Raw genomic sequence first — 23358 nt, 5'->3', positions numbered from 1 at the left:
CTAAGCTTGTTCCTCCTTCTGAGTTTTCATTACTTTGATGATCACTGCAGGGGTGGATGTTATGGATGCTGTTAGAAAGAGGCACCCTGGTGACCAGTTGGAACTAGATGTGGGCAGTTTTGTGGCAGGTTGTCCCAGAGAGGTTGCCAGGTCGATTCTCCAGCTCAGGCTCCAAAGTGTGATTGGTGCTGGCTGGTAGCATAGGAACGATGCCCATAGCTATCTCTGGGGTGAGCTTTGATTCCATACAGTTTCTGAGTAGTGTCCCTGGGGATGGGATGCAGAAGTAGAAGAGATCCTGGTTTGTGTTGAGGCGTCAGGGGGTGACGGGGGGAGGGCAGAAGCAGAAATGGTCCTGATTCATACTGTGGTGTTGTTCAGTCACTAAGTCATGTCCGTGTCGGACTCTGCAACCCCACAGACTGAAGCACACCACGGGAACAGAAAAAACAGAAATAGTTCTGATCCATATGAAGAGCAAAGTGGGGCAAACAGAAGTGGTTCCAATCTGCATTTATGGAAGGATGGGGAGAGCTAAGGCAGATGTGTATTTGGCATCAGAGAACAGAGCAGGTTCTGGTTGGGGAGGGGAGAGGCAGGGCAGAGGCGGAGGTTGGGGTTGAGCCAAAGGCGAAGCGTCCTGGTTAACAGCTGGGCAATAGAGCTCTTTCCACCCAGTAGCCTCCAAAGAGCCCTTCTGATAGCGATTCCATTATCTTCCCATCTCAGAATGTCCCTAACAGTCGGGCTACCAGAACTGACTTGGCCTTAAAGCGCCGAGAGGCTTCTCTGGGCTAGCGAATGCTGAAGACTGGTCCACGCAGCCTCACGTGCGTATTCACTCACACCATGTTTTTCCTTTCCCAGTTCTGCACACACAGCCTTCTGCCCTGTCGCAACGCTCTGCCACTCGACTCCCCTCGGGGTGCCAGGAACCCGCGATGACGCGGTCGACGGGCCTGGCCTTAAAAAGTTCCCGGCCGGGCTCCGCCTAGCCGGCAGCCGGCTCCACCCTAAGCCTAAGTCCCTGGCTGCCACCGACTCCTCCCAAAGCTGCGAACTACAAGTCCCGCCATCCTTCGCGCGCTCTCTCCCGCCTCTCCCGCACCCTAAGCCGGCGCTGCCAGTGAGTCGGCCTAGAGTACCTCCCATTGGTCTCTCTGCCCTGTCAGTCACCTGAGAGTACTGAGGGGCGGGTCAGAGGTGGAGATCCGGATCCGGAGCGGCTGAAAGGCGGAAGTGGAGGCCGGAGCCTGGGACACCGCCGGGGGGAGAGGAGCGGAGCCTGTCCGAGCCCCGGCCCCAAGTAACGCCGCCGCCCCGGAGCCGCCGTGAGTGTGCCTGACCTGGGACCCAGTGTCTCTTTCGTGTTGAAGCCTCTCCAGGGCAGCCTTTCCTCCCGCCCAACCCTGGCTTAGGGAGATACTGATCCCTCCCCCGACCCGTAGCCCCTTCTTAAGGGACTCCCCAGGCGTCGAGCCAAAGCTGGGGGATCTCTTCTTTCCTCCCCTTATCTGCCCTTCCTGAAGCTTTGGAAATCTCTGTGGCTCTTCTCTGGCCTGTCTGGTCCGATTGTGGGAGGGAGAGACCCTAAGTTCCTCTCCCTCTGCTCCCAGAATTGGAGGAATCTTTGTCAGGTGTGAAGGATCTTGTGCCCCTTCTCTTTTAGAGGTAGCCCGGAGTGTTGTCTGTCGCCTTTTTCCTGCCCCCCACTCCCCATCCCACAAAAACAGTTGTCCCTCCAGCCCTGGAAGAATTTTATCTCGATTTCCTGGGGCTGGGGCGGGGTGGGGGTGGGGGTCCTGGGTGAGACTGCTCCCACAACTCCTTAACTTCCTCTGTCTCCTGAAGCCAGAGAGCCACCCAGGATCTCAGCAGAGTTTAAAGTCTTGATCACTCTTTAGGAATGAGCTGTCTTCTTGTCTGGCCCCTCAGCCCCTGTCCTCTAGTGTTGTTCTCTTGAGTGTATCGCTCACTCTTCCTGCCTCTGAACAATTTAGCTGATGTTTGCTCAATCCTAGCTACAGATCACATAGATCAGGGTGGCTCTGCCCATTCATTATCTTCTCTCTCCCCTCCTCCCCCCCACTTGCTGGAGTCCCAGCCCTGTCCTCCCAAAGCACGTGAGTGGTTCCAAGCTGCCTCAGAGGGGACTGCTCCTCCTGGGACTTCTGTCTGTTGGTCTTTAGGGAAGAGGGAAAAGACCAAAAATAAGGAGTCTGGAACTAAAGAGTCCTGGGCTATCTCTTTCCCATCCCTATACAAGCACACTCACCTCCTTGATCAACAGGTCTCACCACTTGTAGTCCCAGGGTCTATTTCCATTCCCCTCTGGGCTTGATCACGTAAATCGTAGATTGCAGAGAATTAAGTTGAGATCACAGTAACACCTCTGGGTTCTTAATGTGTTCATTTTTTGTAGCCCAAGGAATTCCCACGCGTGCCAAAAAGTGCTGATTTCTCCTAGCTTTTCCGAGAGATGGCCCGTACTGACATCTGATCCTTGTCCACTGCTGAGGACTTAGGTGTGTGAAATGGCTGCTGTCTCAGACCAAACTGGGAGGTTCTTTGTTATGTGGCCAAAGTACAGGCCTGAGACTGTACCTTAATGAGTGCAGCCTGACTCTGAAGGCCATGACTGACCCTTGCTATCTACAGTGGAGGAAGGGAGGGAGGCATGCAATCTTTGGGAATTTCTGAAGCTCTTCAGTCTTCTGGGCCATCTTTACTGCCCTTGGATGCTCCTTACAAGTATTCCAGTTGTTTTGCCTTGAGATCTTTTTGACCTCTTTTGGACAGTGTCTGACTCCTGCGAACTTTCGAGCTAGACCTAGGATGCACTTATTTCATTTTTTATTGAACAACAAAAAAACCTTGTTAGTGTCAACAGTCAGGTCACAAGCTCTCTCTCTGTCTCTCTGAACTTCTTTGGAGGTTGCTGGAGACTTCTATGACCAACCTAGTTTCTCTAGTCTGGCCAGTCTGTGTTCCTGAGGGGCAAAGTCAGAGAAGCTGGCTGCTTGCTGGCCATTGGTCTCTGACCAAACTTACCTCCTCAGTATTGGGGTGTAGTTTCTGGAACTCTGGGAGTCCCAGGATGAGGCTGGCTAGCTTTCTGAGGGGACCTTCTTTGTCCGGGCTTGGTCTCCCAGCTCTGATTCTAAAGCAGGCTTCTGAAGGAGAAGCTCTCCCTTTCAGAGACAGGAAGGCATTAGTGCCCTGGGTTAGGCAGGCACTTCTGTCATCCAGAGATGATAGAGTCCCAGCAGAGATCTGACACTGCTTGGCAGAGAGAGGGAGGGCTGTGTGTGCGACAGAAGCCCATCCCCTCTGATGCCCTTTGGCTCCTGTCTTGCCTCTGACAAACAGTAGGCCTTTTTCTGCTTTAATACTGTGGAAGGGTGGTAACAACTAATTTTTTATAAGTCAGTTTAAAGTTGCCAAGTTCTTTTCACATGTGTTCCTTACAAGAGTGCTGGAAGATTGTGGCACTTGTATGTCCACTTTAGAGACGATGCTGAAGGAACTTAAGTGGCCAGCCTTGGATTACACAGTTGGAAGAAGGTCGGACTGGGTCTGTTTTGGGATTTGATGTGCCTCATCTTCCCTAACAGCGGGTCCTCCTTTGGCCTGTTTTTGGAAGGAATGGACATTCGGATGGGCAAGCCGTGGCCCAGGCGCAGACCCTTTAGCATCCTCACCAGCGACAGCCTTCTCTGAGTCTGGTTTTCCTCCCCACCCTCACCCTGCCCTCCTGTCTTCTTTCACCTCTGTTTCTGGGGACCATGGCAGTTAAGAGTCTCAAGTCAGGACCCTTCAGGGTCTGAGAGTTCGCGTGCATCTGCATGCCATTAATTTCTTGGGAATCTGGAAGTCATGATGGCTGGAAAATGAAAGCAAAAGTGAGTGGACTCACGGTCCCTCTGAGCAGGGTGAAGGGCGCAGAGAGCTGGTGGAGCTGGCCTCTGCTTAGCCTCCCGATTCTCCTCTGGTGCTGCCTGCTGTTTGCAGTGGGAAGAATGTGGCTGTCCACCAGGGGCTCCTTTCACTGGAGTTTACATGGAAACACAGAATAAGGTCAGAAATTTAAATTCAGCCCCACCAACCAAGTACTTCTCAGAAGGACCCTTCTTCCTCTAACCCTTGCCTGGTAAACAGAGGTGGTGTGGTGGGGTGGAAGGCATGAGAGCTTTAGAGTCAACCAGGCCTAAGTTGTCATGTGGACTCCCTCATGTACCAGCTCTGTGGCCTTGGACTTGTTACTTGACCTCTCTGAGCCTCTCTTTCTTCCAGTAAAATGGGGATACAAAATATCTTGCCAAAGTGGAAACAAAGAGGACAAAGAAGTTAGTCTGTTCCCTGGCACAGAATAGATACTCACAAGGTCCATGGGGTTTTGAAGGTACATCGTAATTTATCCCTAGGATTCTGAGTCAGTGTTTCTGCCAGTTTTTACTGTGATGCACGGTGCTTGGCTGGATGGTTGCCATGTTGTCTTGTTCCGTGGATGGGGAACAGAATTGATGTGGGTTGTGTTCCCATTTTACAGAAGAGAACGCTAAGGCCATGATTCTGCTCCTCCCACTGGGGGTCCTCAGACCCACTGGATACTCAGAACATGGATCTTTGCATCTCCTAAGCAATTCAGTCTTACTCAGTTTTAGACGTTTTTATACTCAGACAATCCTGAATCTATTATAGATTGGAATGCCAAGTTTGCATATATTTAAGCTAAAACAGGAAACTTGAGGACAATATTTTCGTTGCTGCAGGCTGCTTTGGGTTCGATTCCCAGATTTCTGGGCTTTTGCATTTTCTCTTGCCTGAGTTGAGTCAGGGGTACTTTTGAGAAGTATCACTTCAGATAGGATTTGTAAACTAGGATGTCCCCCAACCCAGGTAATAGTGCTTTCAAGAGCCTTGACAGAGTAAACCTGGAGTATTTCTTTTTTTTTTTTTTTTTGGAGTGTTTCTTAAGTCCTCTGCATTAATAGCTTGGTACTGTAGAAGGTTAGTTTTCAGAGTAACTATCCCATCTCCTGTATATAGGAACAATCATCCAAATAAAAGCTACGTTTTTGAATCGTGCTTCCTGTGTGCAAGGACTGACTGACTGGATTCAGTCCCCAGGGTACGGTGGAGTGAGTGGCAGAGCAGGGGGAAAGTTGAAAGTGTGCTCGGGCCCTTCCTCACCCTGTCTCTGGGCGAACTGTGTGCTCTTCCCTTTGCATGGAAGGCCCTTCTCCGCTTCTCGCCTGTGAGCCGCAGAGCCCAACTTTTCTCTCAAAGCGCAGCTGGAACATCACTTCGCTGTGAAGCCCTCCTCCCCCGAGGGAGGCTGAGGGCTTTCCTCTTGCTTGTGCTTTCCTTTCATTGCTTATGGTCTGCCTCCTTGTCTAGCAGATGAGCCCCGTGGAGGCGCCAGTCGTGTCCTATTCTGTCTCTGTGCCATCCTGGCACCCAGCGTAGCAGGCCCCCCACTGTGGTTGTCCAAGGAAAGGGCGGACATTCAGACCTGCCCTTGAAGCAGATGGCAGCCCGTTTCCTCTAACTCACCCAGCGAGGATGCGGTCAACCTGGGATTCAGGCTCACATCCCTCTGATTCATTTCTTCGTCCAGCCGCCACATAGTTGCTCAGAGATAGGAAGGCAGACAGGTGAACGGGATGAATGCTACAGCACAGGTGACAGAAGGGGCAGAGACAGGTCACCAACTCAATTTCTAGAGGGTAGAGCTGTCCGGATATCACGTCCCACACAAGGTTTCATCGGGAAAGAGCATGGCCGTGGCCATCCGTGGTCCACTGACTGCCTCCCAGCGCCCGCACACCTGGTCGCTGTGCCCCTGTGGCTGTGTGTGGTGGTGGGGCAGTGCTGACCCCAGGCCAGGGTTTGGCAAGGGTTGATGGAAGTGAACTCGGCTCTGGTCCCTGGGTCCTCGCTTGCACGTCTGCACAAGGCTCATTCTTGAGTAAGAGTGGGCCTGAGAAAGTGGTGTTGGCAGAAAAGTTGCAAAGGTCCTAGAGTTTTTGCCCAACTGCACCCCCAACCCCTGCTCCCACATGGCTTCCACTGTGATTAGTATCTTACATTAGTATTGTACATGTGTTACAATTAATGAACCCGTTATGCATTATTAGTAACTAAAGCCCACAGTTTATTCACAGTTGCCTTTTTTATAAAAATTAATCGCTTGGTTGATTTGGCGGTGCCAGGTCTTGGGTGCGGCACGCGGGATCTTCGGTCTTCACTGTGGCGTACAAGCTCTTAGTTGCCGCCTGTAGGATCCAGTTCCCTGACCGGGGATTGAACCCGGGCCCCCTGCATCGGGAGCGTAGACTCTTACCACTGGACTGCCAGGGAAATCCCACATCTCCCTGGTTTTTATCTAGTGTTCTCTTTCTGTTCCAGGATCCCGTACAGGACACCACATTACCTTCAGTTGTTAAATCTCCGTAGGTTCCTCTCAGCTGTGACGTTTTCCTAGACTCTCCTTGTTCTTGATGACCTTGACAGTTTTGAGGAATATTGGTCAGATATTTTATAGCATATCTTTCGCTTGGGACTAGTCTAGTATTTTCCTCATGGTTATACTGGGGCTATGGGTTTTGGGGAGGAAGACCACAGAGCTAAAGTGCCATTCTCACCACATCATATCGAGGATGCGTACGCTCTGCGTGATTACCACTGCCAGCATCAGCTTTGGTCGCCGGCTGAGGTGTTTGTCGGGCTTTCCCACATCATCATCTTCCCTGCCCCTTTTTGTGCTCTCCTCCTTGGAAGGAAGCCCCTCTGAGAAGTCCACACTGGAGAGGAGGGGAGTTAGGCTCCTCGCCCCCTGGGCAGAGGATCTACGTGGGTTGTTTCAAATTGTCGTACACAAAAGATCTGGCTATCCTCCCCCATTTATGTATTCAATTAGTTATATCAGTATGGACTCATGGGTGTTTATTTTACACTGAGGTTTATAATCCAGTGCTACTTCATTGTTCAGGTTGTCCCCGCTTTGGTCCCTGGGAGCTCTTCCAGCTCCCTTTGACCCACCCCCAACATCTCGGAGTGTTTTGGTTTTCATTTTTGTAAGCACTTCCTTACTTTTTGGCGCTGCAAGGTGCTTCAGGCTTACCTTGTGTGTTTCCTGCCCTGGTCCTAGAATCAGCTGGCTCTGCAGGGCCCCTCCTTTTTAGCAAATGCTTCCTCTCAGCTGTGTTGATATGGAGTTATATGGTTGGGCTCAAGTTATTTCTCCTCTTAATGGTTAGTCATAGTTGCTGAAGCCTCCAGGGGTAGGTGAGGTGGAGCGGCACCGGGGAAATCCACCCCGGGAGACTCCTGGGAGCTGACCCCAGTGGCCAGCAGCTGCTTCTCCATACTTCTCCTACCCTCTGCCTGATGCTTTTTGACTGAGCCCAGAATGGTCGGATTTGGTATTTACTTTGGAGTTTACTATCCATTTGGAAGGATGAAGTTCATAACCATTCCTGTATTTCAGGTGCTAAGTTCTCCAGCCAAACCTTCCAGAACTCTTGAGTCTGGTAGGCGAGTCCCTGTGGTCCAGGCCAGCATTCTATTGCTGTCATTCAGAAACAGACCTCTCCTTTGGGAGGGCTTGCACAGGGTTTGTGGCTCCAGGCAGGCTCAGGGCAGGCTGTCAGTTTGAGCTGTGATCCTGAATCACTGAATAGCTTAAATCCTTCCGTTGTACTGTCATCCCTCTGAAGATGGGTAACCTGCTGGAAACGCTAACTTGGGATCCGAACAGGAGTTGGTTTACAAGCCTCTTGCCTTCTAGTCATAGCTGCACGTGTGTCCCCTTCAGGTGGCTCTGTCAGAAGCATCCCAGGCGTGCGGGTGGGCGTGGGTGGCCTCCGAACCCTGGCTACTCTCCTCGTCATCAGACTGCTCTCTGCGCGGCTCTGAAGGCTGTGGTGATTAATGACACCAGTTACCAAATCTCTAGCATTTGCAGCCTGGTGTTTTAAAAGGAACTCTGGTGTCTGTCAGCTGTCCTAGCACTGTCCCCTCCCCCTCTCCACAACTGAACTACTTCTTCCCTTTCCTGAAAGAGGCTCTGAGATGGAAGGAACGCCGTTTGGGCTTTACGATGTTTCATGTTGTGGGACTTTTATTTTTTTTAAAGAGTTCTTGTTTGCCTGGTTGGGGGCTTTCGCTCAGTGTTGATTGTGGTGGTTTGTTTTTTTTTTGGACAATGGTGGTGGTCCCCACCCTCTGTTCTTCTGGCTTTGGAAGTCAGTCTCCAGAGAATACAAGGTTATGGTTGTTTACAGGACACAGGACATCAGCAGTGAGCTGGTCCTTTTTCTCAGGCACTGGGGGAAGTTGTTGTCTTAGTCCATTTGGGCAGCTGTACAAAATTACAGCAGACTGGGTGACTTCCAAACAAAGAAATTTGTTTCTCATACTTCTGGAAGCTGGAAGTCCAAGATCAGGGGGCCAGCACAGTTGGGTTCTGGTGGAAGCCCTCTTCCAGGTTGCAGACTGCCCACCTCTGGCTGTGTCCTCACGTGCTGGAAGAGGCAGGGTTGTTCTCTGGGAGTCTCTTTCATTAATAAAAGGGTACTCATCCCACTCATGAGGGCTCTGCCCTCACAGCCTCACCTCCCAAAGGCCCCACCTCCAAACACCATCCCAGTGGACATTAGGGTTTCAACATAGGCATTTGGGAGAGGAACAGAAGTATTCAGAGTTGAGCTGTTGTCCTCCTCAGCACACTCTCCAGATGAAGGGCACTGATAAATGGGGTCCAGGAAAACTGGAAGCAAAAGCAATACGTGAATAAATAGTGTTGGAACGTTTGATGGAGGACTCCTCTTTGTTGGGACCTCCCCACCACAAACGTTTACAGGGAGAGCTCTGCCTGCATCAGATCGCCCTCAAGCCCTTGGTTGAGAGTCTTTTGTACATCCTTTCCCCAGCAGCCCGGGAGATGGGTGCTACTAATCTCTATTTTGCACGTGAGGAGGTGGGTTCAGTGATACAGTACAGACCCACCCTAGGAACTGGCAACTCTCAGACTTGAAGTTTGTCTGACTCCAGCCCTGGTGCTCCTCACCCCTGTGCAGATGGGACCTAAGAGGTTCTATCTGGAGTGCGGAAGCGTCTCTTCCTCTGGGCTATGGCTCTGTTGAGGGATACGAACTGTATGGCAGATGGATGTGTGTTGCAGCCTTGAGCTACCCCATTCGCTCGCCAGACCTAACCAGTTTGTATGTGCATCGCAGGCTCGGTTCACCACACTGATGAACACCCACTGTGCGTCAGGTTTGATGTTATGTGCTGTTTAAACAAAGGGAAACCCATAGTCTGCTTTTGAGAATTTTGTATTGCGATCGTTTCATCTGCAACAGTGCCCTTAGTTTCTCTCACTTTCTCACTTCCAGCCCTCAAGCCCCCAAGTTCTCCAGCCTCTTGCCACCTACCACAGTCATGAAAAGGGGGCCATGAAATAGAAGTGTGATTCACTCATTCAAAACTGTTGAGACCCATGCATTGCCTGACTTCTTCCCCTCACCCATCGACATTTTGTACGACAAAAATTTAACAAAGGAGAGATCAGCCTAAAATACTGTTCTTTGGCGTGCAGGCTCCCTGGAGCAGCCATCATCCCTCAGACCCCACAGCAGGAACTTTGACCTTGTTTCTTGGTGGCTGGGCAGCCTCTGACCACAGCATGTGGGATGTCTGAGCAGGAGGAATTTGGTTTGCTAGATCTAATACCTGATTCTTTTCCCCTGCTTGCCTGTGGAGCATGACCTCTGCCCTCTGCTCTCTGTTGAGGAGCTAAGGGCAAAACAAAGCGGGGACAGTAACTTAAACTGGCTTGCTTTCTTTCTTTCCTTTTTTTTTAATTTTGTTAAGGACAGGAAGGGTTTGTGAGAGGTGTCAGTTTGTATGAGTAGCTCGGTAGGCAAGTGTTGCTGATGACTCTGACTTTCAGCAAAGGTTTTTGGAGTCTTTTCTGGGCCTGGGGCAGCCGTGGAAGCAGCCGCTGTCCAGGCAGGTACTCCTGGCCCCTGCAGAGACCTTCCCAAGACAGAGGACTCGGTGGGCCCTGAGTTGTTGAGATCCTAGTTAGCGCTGTCTTAGGAAATGAACTGTAGGAGCATGAACAGCTCAGACAGAGGAATCGTGAGGCTTGTGGGTTGGCCGGAATCCTACACCCATTCTGACTGGCTTCCACTTGACTCAGACTCGGAACCACAGCAGGTATAGGCTGGGATGAGGGAGGAAGCTGAGGAAGCTTGCCCGGCTCTCTTCTTTGCATTCCACCCGGCCCTGGCAGGTGAAGAGCCGGGGATGGGGGTGAGGGTGGGGAGCCACCACACAGCCTTGGTCCCATCCCCCTCCCCTGTAGCTGGATGCACAGGGGTTTGTGCCACCAAAAAAGTTTCAGACGTCCAGTTGGGCTTTTGCTCGAGGCTTCTTAGAGAGCTGCCCTACATGGGGCCAGAGATTCTGACATAGCCTTGAGGACTGAGGTGTGCCGAGCCGGAGGCCAGGCCGTCTTAGGGAGAGAGTCTCTTAGTGGCAGTGGTAGGCCCGTGCACCCCCAGGGCCTCTTCAAATCAGTACGCAAGACAAGCCTCACCTGGTGCAGCTGTAGGCAGACCCCTGTCTGTCTGGCCTTCCTCACCACCCTGCCACCCAAGTGACCAGCAGAGAACCCTAGCGCTGCCCCTGGGGCCCAGGGCCCTTGGATGGATGGTATGGATGGGCACACTGGCTGGGCCATGTCAGCAGATCCCGGTAGTTAAGCCCCCGCCCCTCGGCAGCCTTTTTGCCCATGGGCACAGGAAGAGAAGGCCTGGAGGTTTCCATCCAGCGCTGACTCGGCTGTCTGCCTCTCCAGGGAGCCCTGTGGTCGAGGGCTGAGAAAGCAGCTTGGAGATCAGGGAAAGATTTCTTGGGGCTCTTGCTGGGGCCGGGCGTGGGGAGGCCAGGGCTCTGACCTCAGGGGTGGCTTTCACCCAGCTCCTGGCATCTGTGCTGAGCAACACCGCTGGCCTCCCCTACCAGGGAGAGGGCTGCAGGAGCGGCCACGCTCTGTCCGGGCTGCTCCTTGGCACGGCTCCAGACACAGGGGAAGGCCCACTCGGTCATGTGTAACCAGGGTGTGAGCCTCTTGGTGTCCCTGCGTGCGGTCCCTTCGGCAGGTGTTGGTGTAGCTGGTGGACCCCGTGCTCGCAGCCTCACTGCGGTGCAGGGGTCTAGACCCCAACCCCGTGGAGTCTCCCTGTTGGAAGGGAAGAGGGGAAACTGCTCCAGGTTGAGGGAGTTGGGCGGGCTGGGGCAGATTCCACAGCCTGTCCCAGCAGTAAGGCCCTCCCCTCTCACTCCCTCTGAGTCCCCCTCTGGGATGATTTCTCTCCCTTTCCCCTGGATAGGGAGTCACGTGCTGTGACTGTAAAGGCAGCGCCCCTTCCCTCTCCTCCTGCTTCCATCTCTCCCAAGCCCCTTCCTTCCTTGTGGGATGAGACTGCAGCCCTGGCCTGACACACCATCACATTCTGCCCAGATCTCAACCTACGTGCACTGCTAAGCTTCTGGCTTCCAAGGCCCAGCTTCCTCTGTTACACACTCCAGATGAGACTCAGGCCCTCGGTGTAGTGATTCCACACAGTTGCCAGTGGTCACGCAGGGAGGACATGCCTCTCTTTGAGTCCACCCCTAAACCCTTTTCCCTCTGGACTGCTTGGGGAGTGCAGAGAGTCTCCCCGCTGTAACCTCTTTCTCCGCACTGAAAAGACATCAGCGTCAGCTTTTCCCTGAAGCTTTAAACAACCTTAAAATTCTTTAACCCACAATTAAGTATGAACCATAAGTATATTCTTAATATGTATACAGCAGGCATATTTGTTTATGTTGAATCCTGCTATCTCGCCCCTTGTTCGTTTGGGTATCTTTGCTCTCTTTTGATCTTTTTCTAATTCAGACAACATTTTTTGGATTGTCTTTACTCTGCCTTTTGTAATACTAAAATATAAAATATTTTATCTACAGGGGAGTTAGATTGGTCTCATGTTTCTAAGCTTTAAGTTTTCATTACTATATGCAAAATTCTGTACCAGCAGCATTTTTAATCTTTTCATTAACATGTAACTTATATACAGTGAAACTTACAAGTCTCAAGTGCATTTTTGCTTGCGTAGACATCCACGTGGGTGTGCCTGGTGGCTCAGTGGTAAAGAATCCACCTGCCAATGCAGGAGATGCAGGTTTGATCCCTGGGTTGGGAAGATCCCCTGGAGAAGGAAATGGCAGCCCACTCCAGTACTCTTGCCTGGAGAATCCCTTGGACAGAGGAGAGCCTGGTGGGCTTCCGTCCTGCTGCAGCTGCTGTGTAGTTGCTAAGTTGCATCGGACTCTCCGTGACCTTGTGGGTTGTGGGCTACAGCCTAAGCTCTTGCCCATGGACTGTAGCCTGCAGCCCCAGGCTGCAGGGAATGCAGAAGAGTTGAACACGATTTAGCAACTGAACGACAGACATTCATGTGTCTACCTCCTAAATCAAGATACAGAACTTTTCCATCCAACAGCGTGTCTTTTTTTTAGTTTGATACAAAACTCCTTTTTCCACAGTTAAAAGCCATATTTTGGTGGCCCCGTTACTCTTGGTGGATGTAGCGGCATTATTAATATTCTTGGGCTTTCTGTCTCTGATTGGGGAGCCTTGCTGGAGTTATAATCCTGGGCTCGGGCTCTGCCACCACCCGGCTGTGACCCTGGGCAAGTCACTTCGCCTCCCCTTCACCTCCTCTGTGATTGTGAAGAGAATCTTTGCACTTTGACAACCAGTGAGTCAAAGCTAGTTAGTTAGGCTCTTAGTAGTGTAACAACCTTGCTGTTCACAAGTCCCTCACCTTCAGGAGGATACTGTGCCATGCACTCTGCGTGTTGTTTCATTTAATCCTGTTTCATTTAACAACGCTGTGTGATTGGTGTTAGGTAATACCATTTACTAGATAAGGGACAAGGGACTGAAGCTGACAGCGGTCACTCGTCTGACTTGGCCAAGGTCACTCAGGCTTTAACCAAACCCAGTTCAGTCTCCCAAGTCCTGACTGCTAATAGTGCTGGGAAAGGGTGTGGTACCTCCTGTGGATCTTGGCTCCTGTCTCTCTGGATCTGCCACCAGCTGGAGGCCGGGGTAGTCCTGCTGTGAGTCTGCCTTCTGGTCCTGGGTTCCAGTCATGGTGGTTCTGGTTTTCCCCTGTGCTTTTAAGTCTAGGGGTGAGTCAGCTCCCCTGCTGATCTGAGCTTTTTAGTGTCTTACACCTTAGATTTAAAAAAGAAGTTTGTGTTTATTTTATTTTGGCCGTGCTGGGCCTTCGTTGCTGCTGCTTTCTCTAGTTGTGGTGTGCAGGCTTCTCATCGCAGTGGCTTCTCTCGTTATGGAGCGTGGGCTCAGTAGTTGTGGTGCACGGGCCTAGTTGTTCTAAGGTTTGTGGGGTCTTCCTAGACCAGGGATCAAACCCGTGTCCCCTTCATTGGCAGGCTGATTGTTAACCACTGGATCACCAGGGAAGTCCCCACACCTTACCTTTTGAACCTAATTAACTCTCCTACCTTCCCTGATTTGCTCATTCTCTTTAAGCTAACAGGTTGCTTCTGCTGTCCTCTTGCCCAATTCTCACCGTGTTAAATATTCAGGAATGCTCTTATCCAGAGTAAAGTATAGCTGAAGAGTCACTGGCCAGCACCCCCCAACCCCCAAGGCTAACCTTGAGTAAGCAAGTCTAGAGTCTCAGCCCAGCCTCTGGCCAAAACGAAATCTGGTTTCCCTAATCTGCTCACTATCCACGCTGTGCCGGGACTCTCAGCTAGAGGAAGTTTCTGAAGCAAACAGGAAGTTCGAGAGACACCCACCAGCTGGAATTGCTCACTCTTTACCAGGAAGGACAGAGCATATCAAGTGGGTGACTTCATGGATTAGAGAAGGGTATGGATGCTTGGGGGGAGGGGTGACATTCCAGCAGCATGTGGTATCTTGGAGAAGGCTTCAGGTGTTGGGTAAAGCCAAGAGCCAGTCCCCACCCCCAGCTTGCTCCACCTGTACTGTCCACAGTACCCATCTGGGGGCGCCTTTCTGTCTCTCATTTTCCTCCCTCCTTCCTGTGTCAGCTGCAACTCTTGGGCTTAAATCAGCCACCTAGAATCACTTAGGGAACTTATTTTTATTTTATTATTTTGGGTTTTTGGCCATGCTGCACAGCTTGTGGGATCTTAGTTCGCTGACCAGGGATTGAACCTAGGCTCTTAGCAGTGAAAGCGCTGAATCCTAACCACTGGACTGCCAGGGAATTACTGGGAAACTTATTTTATTTTTTGTTGTTATGTTTTTTGTTTTTTTAATTAATTAATTTTTTTGGCTGCTCCAGGTCTCAGTTGCATCATGCTGGAGCTTTCATGGTGGTGCACAGGCTCTGGAGTGTATGGACCTCAGTAGCTGCAGAGTGCAGGCTTAATTGCCCTGTGATATGTGGGATTCCTCGATCAGGGATGGAACCCGAGTCTCTTGCATTGGAAGGCAGATTCTTAACCACTGGACCGCTCAGAAAGTCCCAAAGAGACTTATTTTAAAAACACTGATTTCTAGACTCCACCCCTAGAGATTCTAGATGCAGTTGGTCAGGCCTATTTTCTAAACCTAGTGGGTGATTCTGATGGAAAAAAGTTTGAGATCCACTGACCTGGTGGCTTAGACAGTAGAGTCTGCCTGCAATTCAGGAGACCCAGGTTTGATCCCTGGGTCGGGAAGATCCCCCGGAGAAGGGAATGGCTACCCACTCCAGTATTCTTGCCTGTGCCTGGCGGGCTACAGTCTACAGCAGAGTCAGACACGACTGGGTGACTAAGCATGCGTGCACTGAGCAACACCTAAGTGTCCAGAGGTCAGAACAGCAGCATCCTGCTCTTTTTTTCCTCTTTCTCTTACCCCCTTGGTCTCAGGCTGGGCTGGACAGCTCTTCAACAGAATTGGATGGATTTCAATCTGAAAGAAGACTGACTTTTACTGTGTTATTTTGGGTTAGAATGCCACCACTTGACTGCACCTGTGGGTAATCTAGCTGCTGGTTCAGGAGGAAAGGTTCCCAGACAGAAGCCCAGCTCAGTGACTTCACCTTTACCACCTGCCGGGGGTCCGTCTCTGACTTCCCAGTCTTGGGAGGGGAGGGCCTAGGGCTTCCTGGGGCCTCGGAGTATGGCCTTTGCCTGTCTTAGGCACCTCCATGTCTCCGTGTGCCCTTGGTGACAAAATCAACTTCCTCTGTGCCTTAGTGTCTGGGAAGGTTCAAGACCTCGGCTCATGTGATCACTGAGTGGGGCCAGGAAAACCACGAGGCACAGGCCATAAAAAACTGCTGTGTGTGCCTGCTCAGGTGTCTCTGCAAGCGGGCCCAGCATCCAGGAGGGACATGGCCCCGGCCAGTTTGTACTAGGCAGAGCTCCTGCAGCGAGTTGTAAAATGCAGACGCCAGGCCCTTCTCCAGCCTGCACCGGAGCCTCCGGGGGCTGACTGCACGAGTGGTTTTGTTGTGTAGACCGGGTTGAGAACCACTGCATAAAAATTATATGTCTCTTCTTCTGACTTGTTTAAAAAAATCAGAGTTGTCTGGGCAGGTTTGGAAACCCACTGGTTTGATAAGAGCAAAACTTAAGTGTTACCTCTATTTTTCTTGACTTGTGAGTGCTGGTTACCCCCCACCCCAGTAACCCTCAGCCGCAGCTGCTTTGGTTTTCTTGGAATTGCGTCTTCACCTCCTGTTCCCCTTTCCCCACTCATTCATACCTCCTTCTCCAGTGCCCCAGCCACACTTTGTTGCTGGGCCAAGATCACGCATCACGTGGATTCATGGTAATAACCAACCCGTAATTCCATCGTGGTTTCACACTGTCGCTCTCGCCTGGCCCTGGGCAGCTCCTCCCACTGGTGGCAAGAGTACACAGGGACTTCAGGGTGGCTGTGATTGGCAGCCAGAGCCAGCCCTTGCTGGGCCAGCAAACTCCTGCCACAAAAGGAGAGTCTCATTCACCCAGCCGCTCAAAACCAAACACAGAGGGAGGCACTCCACAGTGCCCCCTACAGCGGGGACCGTGGCTGGCATCCATGTTCCGTCACCACATGCTGGGTGGCTCTGAGCAGGGCAGTTAACACCTAAGCAGCAGGCTATTTATCTGAAAAATAGGAGATGGTTTTAAAGCTTAAAGGAGATGCCGGTTGTGCAGTTGTTCAGTAAATGTCAGCTGTCTCTGAAAACCATTTCATTTGCTGAGCGCTCTTTGAATTCCCTGTTTGTTCAGAACATTGAGAGGAAGGCGACAAAAGAGCGAAAGCACAGACCTGGCCTCGAGGGTGCAGGGGAGGGTCTTGCCAATATCACTGACTGGGGTGAAAGAGAAAGCATCTGAAACTAGAAAATATTTCAAAACTAGCATTTCTTGTCACCAACTAAGGACCCCCCCATACTTCCTTCCGTGTGCTCTTGGGGAATAGGTGGCCCCCACTTCAAACCTCTTTTCCTTTAGAGCCATCCAGAAAGGAAACTCTTGTTCCTGGTTAGTGAATCACTCTTCCTGAAGCTCACTTTTTAAGCGAGTTGCTGGGAGAACTTGGACGTGGAGAAACGATTTGAGGTTGCACAAAGCGAGCCCTTTGTGCCTGCTTCTCACATGAGCGCAGACCACTGCTTCTCACAAACACCCCCCTCTTCATTCACACCCTCTCCTTTGACTGGCGGGGAACGAGCTCCCCGTGCTCAGAGGCCAGTCGGGCTGTCTCGCTCTGAAACCCTTCCTGCATAGACTCTGTCCTGCAAAGGGCAGTCTCATCCAAACCTTTTCTTCTCAGCTTAGGTTCAGATGCCCCACAGAGCCTTCAGGATACAGTACCTACTCACAGAGCTCGTTTCAGACATTCTGTGTATGTTCTGATACCCGTTAGTCTTCTAGAGGCTTCTGGAGATGGGTGCCTCAGCCTTCTTTTCAGTCCCAACCACTACTAACAGAGTGACTAAGATGCCGGTGTAGGAGCACCAGCTCCTGGTGGGGTGGGGGGATACGAGGTCTTGGCTCCCATGTTTGTCTCCGCCCATCCACACCTCCCACCTTGTCCTCCTCCATGTCGCCCTCTGCCTCTGCCAGTGGAGAATGGAACTGAGGTCTCTATTTAAAAGGGAAATTTGGCAGCCCTTCTGACTGCCAGCAGAGCTGGCTGGCTGCGGTGTGTGTTTGGTTTTGTGTGTGTTTGGTTTTTTAATGTGTGTGAGACTTCTGGGCCATCAGAAATGAGAGAGCTGGTGGGGGGCGGGGGGAGAGGCTCAGGAGGAGGGAGTGAAATGAAGCTTTGATTCCAGCGCACAGTCCAGCCTCAGATTGAGAAAGTTGGTCAGTCCTTCTGGAGATGACAGGACAGAACGACTCTTTTGATAACAACTTGCACCTGGCCGGGCCCTGGTCCCCAAATGCCCACGAGGTTGACCGAGCACCTTGTCTGAGAAGCTTTCCACGGGGACTCTCCATTTCCTGGTTGGCCTCACCTCCCACTCTGGCTTTGCCCAGAGGCGGGCTGTGATCTGAGCTACCAGGCCAGAGGTCCATTGTTTGTTGAGCTAGATCCTAGAATCTTCTGAGCCAGTTTTTGGTACCCCATGTTGCCCGTTGACTTACCCGTCAGTCACCAGACTGGCAGATGCCCATTCCTTTCCTGTGGGTGTTAACTTGTATGCGAATGTACGTTTCTGGGGTTGGGAAGTGAGTGTGCTGAGAACTGTGAGCCTAGAGTTGGGAGACCACTTTTCTCTTTACCATCAGATGGTTGTAGGGCCAAGAGATGTGAGTTACAGCCTAGTGAGGGCTCGTGTCCTAACTTTTGGAAGAGTGGGGCAGGACGTAGGGGGGGAGGGGAGGCAGTCAGCCAGGTCGTCAAGGAGGCGGAGGGAGTGACCTATGGTTTAAGAAGGGCTTGCTGGGCCACAGTCTTTGTACTAACCCAGTACTTCTGATCTCTCCCTTATAGTTGGAGTCCTCCTCCCCACTAAGTGCCTCTTTGCATAGCACCGGCCCCTGCCCCCACGCTCACTGGTACCACTACAGCGGGACGGGCCATGGCGGGTCGGGGAGGCGCAGCGCGACCCAACGGACCAGCTGCTGGGAACAAGATCTGTCAGTTTAAGCTGGTCCTGCTGGGGGAGTCCGCAGTGGGCAAATCCAGCCTCGTCCTCCGCTTCGTCAAGGGTCAGTTCCACGAGTACCAGGAGAGCACAATTGGAGGTGAGTGGGCCCAAGGGCGGGGATGGTGGTCTCAGGGAAGTGGAAGAAATGCCTGGGCATCGAGGAGAAGGGACGCTAACTGTCCACAGGCTAAGCATGCCTCAGGCGGCAGCAGCTTGCCTCCCCTAAGCCCTGGGATTGAATCCAGCAGCTGGTCTCCATGTCTGTGTCCCAACAGACATTTAGTGAGAATAATCTGAGAGACTAAAACCGCCTTCCTCCCCTGGTTCTACCTCTTGGTTTACTTGTGTGGCCCGAGGTACACCCCTCACTGACCTGGGACGGGAGGGCTCCACCTGGGTCTCTGAGGATTCTTATCTTCTTACCACAACCAGGCAGTGCGTCAACCCCGGAATGGGGAAATGGCCTTGTGAGTGGGCTGGTGTTTCTGAAGCTGACCTTTAGCCCTTCTTGAGCTCAGAGCCTGTCACTGATTTCCTAGTGATTTCCTGGCGGGTAGCATGTGAGGGTCTGGCCTCAGCCTCCTGCCTCAGTGGCCAGTACCCTCCTCGAGGGGCTGGGGCTGACCTTGGGCTTGAGTCATCCTTTTTCTACCCTCTTGGTTGGTAGGAGGTTTCCAGGCAGCTGGAAACAGAATGGGCCGTGTCAGCAGTCTTCAGCTGCCTCCTCAGCACTCCAGTCAGGAGCTGAGAGGGGGAAGTGAGGCAGTGCCCCAGGCCCCTCAGGAAGGTGTGGGGTGGGTGGCCGCAGAGGGCCAGCTTCCTCCACAGAGCTGCTCGGAGTCCTCTGCTGGCTCTCCCGCCTACCAGTCGCAGCTCCAAGACTCTTCCTTTGAAGCACATGCACAGGTGCTGAGTGTTCCCCTGCCTCCCCCGGCCAAAGACAGGGTCACTGTGTTCCCTGAAGGTCAAGCCAGTCAGGAGTGAGTCGAGGGCAAAGCCAAGGGTGGCGGCCAGCCGGCATGCCTGGAGGTGGCAGGGGCGGCGGTGGGAAGCCAGTCACCCAGCCCCTGCCTGGCAGTAGCACGGCGTGTACTTCATTCTTCCCCAGTATAGCTGAGCGTGTGAGAGTGTCCTCAGGACACCAAAGGCCAGCGACACCCGTGGGCTGGAGCAGAGGGGCTCAGAGTGTTCTCTGATGGGAGAGTGGAGGAGGGGCGTTGGGCCCACCCTTTTGTGCTTGGAGCCGGGTTTCTCCTGGAATCTTCCTCTCCTGCCCCTGGCTGCTGTCCTTCAGGGAGGGCTTCTGAAATAGCTTCCCTTCTCCTCCCACTCCCGCCTGGCCGGGTCTGAAAAGCCTGTGCAGCCCCGGCCCCCTCGACACACAGAAGCACCAGCTCTGCCTGCCATGCTCAGCTGCTCTGGCCGCCAGCTTGGGGGTTTTCGGTGTCCCCGTCAGCAGCAGGCTTCTAAGCGCCAGTGCCTGGATGGCTCAGCACAGATGTGTGGGGGTGTCTTCTCAGCTCTTCCACACCTGGTAACACCGCCTTCCCTCTTCCAGCGGCCTTCCTCACACAGACCGTCTGCTTGGACGACACAACAGTCAAGTTTGAGATCTGGGACACAGCTGGACAGGAGCGGTATCACAGCCTGGCCCCCATGTACTATCGGGGGGCCCAGGCTGCCATCGTGGTCTACGACATCACCAACACAGTAAAGATTTTCTCTTGCTTCTCCACCCTTTATTCCTGTTTGGGGTGTGGGCACATTTCCTCTGGTGTTGGCGGGCATCTCTCCAGAATCTTTAGGGTGGTGACATCTTAGACACCTGGGCACTGTCAGCTCCAGCCTCTCCAGTGAGCGGCCCTGGACAGAAGGCCCACCTGTCCTGCTGACGCTCTGGCCCTGTTTCCCCAGGATACCTTTGCACGGGCCAAGAACTGGGTGAAGGAGTTACAGAGGCAGGCCAGCCCCAACATCGTCATCGCGCTTGCGGGCAACAAGGCGGACCTGGCCAGCAAGAGAGCCGTGGAGTTCCAGGTGGGGACAGAGCAGACTTGGTGGGAGGACAAGCTGGCTCCACTAGGCTTCCCCAGGCTGCTCGGGCTTTGCGAAGGACTGCCACGGCTGGTGGTAGGGGAGCTGCTGTCTTGAGTCCCCTCACGGCTCGAGCACAGCCTAAAGGGAGTGTCGTCCGCCGCTCTGCCTTCTGTGTTCATCAGGGTTGGATGTGTGTGTGTGTAGATAGCAGAAGCTTCAGCTTACTTTTTCTATAAACTGACTTTTTAACAAAACAGTAAAAAAAAACTTTTTTTATTTAAACACGTGCACATCAGAAATTTTTAACAGTACAGGAAAGTATATAGGATGAAATTTGGGTCTCTAACCCTAGAAACTCAGTTCCATTTCCTCCAAATTCCTCTCACTTTCTTGTCTTTCTGGAAAATATGCACAAGTCTTGTTGTTGTTCAGTCGATAAATTGTGTCCAACTCTTTGTGACCCCATGAACTGCAGCATGCCAGGCTTCCCTATCCTTCACTATCTCCCTGAGTTTGCTCAAACTCATGTCCATTGAGTTTGCCATCCAACCATCTCATCCTCTGTCACCCCCTTCTCTTGCCCTCAGTCTTTCCCAGCTTCAGGGTGTTTTCTAGTGAGTCGGCTCTTTGCATCAGGCCAATGAATCTCTTTCTTTACATACTGTGTGTTTTTTTTAACCAGTTCCCACCTGATGGATTTCTAGGTTGTGTGTAATTACAAAAGACTAGAAACAGTGCCGTAGTCAACATCCACATACTTTTGTCCAAGTGTGTGAGTGTATTTATTTGTAGGATAACTTGCTAGAAATATTTTCTAGCCTAGTAATTTTGAAAAGCAAGGGCAGAACTGGGGCCCATGGATACTTGAGTCAGACATCTGCTGATGTGTGTGAGCTGAGAGGTGCTGTGTGTGATGTGGAGAACTCAGAACAGGGCGCCTTAGGCCTGAAAACCGCTGCATTGTCTCTATCGTATGGAAGACAATGTAATCAGGGACAGTTCTCCTGGGTCTCAGCCCCTGCCAGTGTTTCCCTCCCACTCACTTTCTCTGCTGCTAAGTCGCTTCAGTCGTGTCTGACTCTGTGCGACCCCATAGACGGCAGCCCACCAGGCTCCCCCGTCCCTGGGATTCTCCAGGCAAGAACACTGGAGTGGGTTGCCATTTCCTTCTCCAATGCAGGAAAGTGAAAAGTGAAAGTGAAGTCGCTCAGTCGTGTCCGACTCTCAGCGACCCCATGGACTGCAGCCTACCAGTCCATCCGTGCGATTTTCCAGGCAAGAGTACTGGAGTGGGGTGCCATCACCTTCTCTGACTCACTCTCTCACCTCTGTCCAAATCAGGAAGCACAAGCCTATGCAGAGGACAACAGTTTGCTGTTCATGGAGACATCAGCAAAGACTGCAATGAACGTGAATGAAATTTTCATGGCTATAGGTAAGTTGCCTCTGTTCCCTTCCCCCAGCCAGGGTGTATTACTTGCTTGCTGTCTGTGGGGTCTGTGGGGTCCCTTCATCAACAGATCTTTTACCATTTTTAATATTTTGATAAAATTTTCTTTTTCATCTCTCAGATAAATATAGTTCACTCCAGGAATTTCTAAAACCTGAGCCCAAGTCTCAGGACTTCATTTCCAGACCCTTTATTGTACCACCATCTAAAACTATACATCACCAGCTCCCTACCCACTACTTAGGATTCTTTTTTTTTTTCTCCTCATTTGGCTCTAGAGTCATCCTGGGTGGGTTTGAATCCTTGCTCTCCCACTTATTAAACTGTGTGGTCCTGGGAGAGTTATTTAACCCCTCTTTGCCTCAGTATTCTGAAAGACCCTGAATGCACTTGGCACATAGAAGTGAAGCCATCAGTATGCTGGGTATCACTGATTGGGTGGTACCCAAGTGGACTTGGGAGAGTGCTGGGGTTTCCTCACAAACACACATCTTCCTGTTCCTCTCCCAACAGCTAAGAAGCTTCCCAAGAATGAACCCCAGAATGCAGCTGGTGCTCCAGGCCGGAACCGAGGCGTGGACCTCCAAGAGAACAACCCTGCCAGCCGGAGCCAGTGCTGCAGCAACTGAGCCCCCCTTGCCTGCCCACTGCCCCCACCTCCTCCACCTCAATGACCCGACTGGAATCCACTCTAACCAATCGCACTTAACGACTCGGGCCACCACTGGGGGGCAGGGGGAGGGGTCCACCATGATTTCTCCGTATCATTTTGATCATAGGCCGGAGTGAGTTATTCCACCTGCACCTTTCTGTACAAATACTAATTCAATTTTAAGTCTTAAGTCACTTTTTTAATATATATGATCTGCTCTTCCCATTTCCTGCCCTTTCTACTGCTTTCCCCCTCTTTTTCTGCTGGTAGTAGCCACATGCCCCTGTTCCACCCCCACCCTGGTGTGTGGGGAGGCAGGGGTTGGATCAGTTACCCTTCTTCCCCTCTTGCTGACTAGTGGGCTCAGCAGGAGCATCCATATCCTTACTATGTCTGGAGTGTGCTTGGTTCTGGGTGGCGGGGCAGGCCCTTGGGGCCAGGGAAGGGAGAGGCAGCTCTTCCCTCAGCTGGCGGTCATCAGGCTGCAGTGCCCGCCTTACCCCCCAACTCACAGCTGGGAGAGAACTCACAGCATTACCACAGCATTATTGTGACAGCCACGAACCCATTGCTCATAGCCCTCTTCCCCCTCTTCCTTGGTCACCCTGACCTCTGGCTCTGAGCCCTGTTCTGACCAAATCACGATGATGAGTATTTGGGGGTGGGTGGGTAAGGGGGGGTAGTGGGAGGGAATGGAACCAACTTTTTCTGTATTTTGTATTGTATGTTTTCTTCAACATGTAACCAATCAGTATCTTGTCAATATAGTCAGCCGATCGATCGACCTCCCGCTTGTCTTCCTTTTCTTCTCTGGCAGAGTTTATCAGGCCATAGCCTCTCCAGCTTACTTGAAGTTAACTTCACATGAACCTCTAAATCTTAAACAAAAGCGTTCTTCCCCATCTAAAGTGAGGGGATGTTGGTGGTCATGGTAACCAAGAGAGAGAGGCCAGCTCTAACTGGGTGGTGTGGGTAAGAGTGAGCTGAGGCTGAATCTCACCAAGATGAAAGTTGAGGGTCCAGTA

At 51.9% G+C, this 23358-nt stretch overlaps 1 protein-coding gene across 3 annotated transcripts; it reads left to right on the top strand.

The window, feature by feature from the left end:
* The first annotated feature begins 1248 nt into the window (after positions 1–1248).
* On the top strand, positions 1249–23118 carry RAB5C (RAB5C, member RAS oncogene family). 3 transcript variants are annotated; one of them, XM_005220751.5, is made up of 7 exons: positions 1249–1331; positions 2423–2525; positions 18038–18291; positions 19753–19904; positions 20109–20231; positions 21573–21666; positions 22195–23118. In XM_005220751.5, the coding sequence occupies exons 3-7, from the start codon at positions 18126–18128 to the stop codon at positions 22308–22310; spliced, it is 651 nt and encodes a 216-aa protein (XP_005220808.1). In that variant the 5' UTR covers positions 1249–1331; positions 2423–2525; positions 18038–18125; the 3' UTR covers positions 22311–23118.
* The last annotated feature ends 240 nt before the right edge of the window (positions 23119–23358 follow it).

This window comes from Bos taurus, chromosome 19 (assembly GCF_002263795.3).
Source record: "Bos taurus isolate L1 Dominette 01449 registration number 42190680 breed Hereford chromosome 19, ARS-UCD2.0, whole genome shotgun sequence".
NCBI lineage: Eukaryota > Metazoa > Chordata > Mammalia > Artiodactyla > Bovidae > Bos > Bos taurus.
This window is presented reverse-complemented; position numbering and strand designations above follow the sequence as displayed.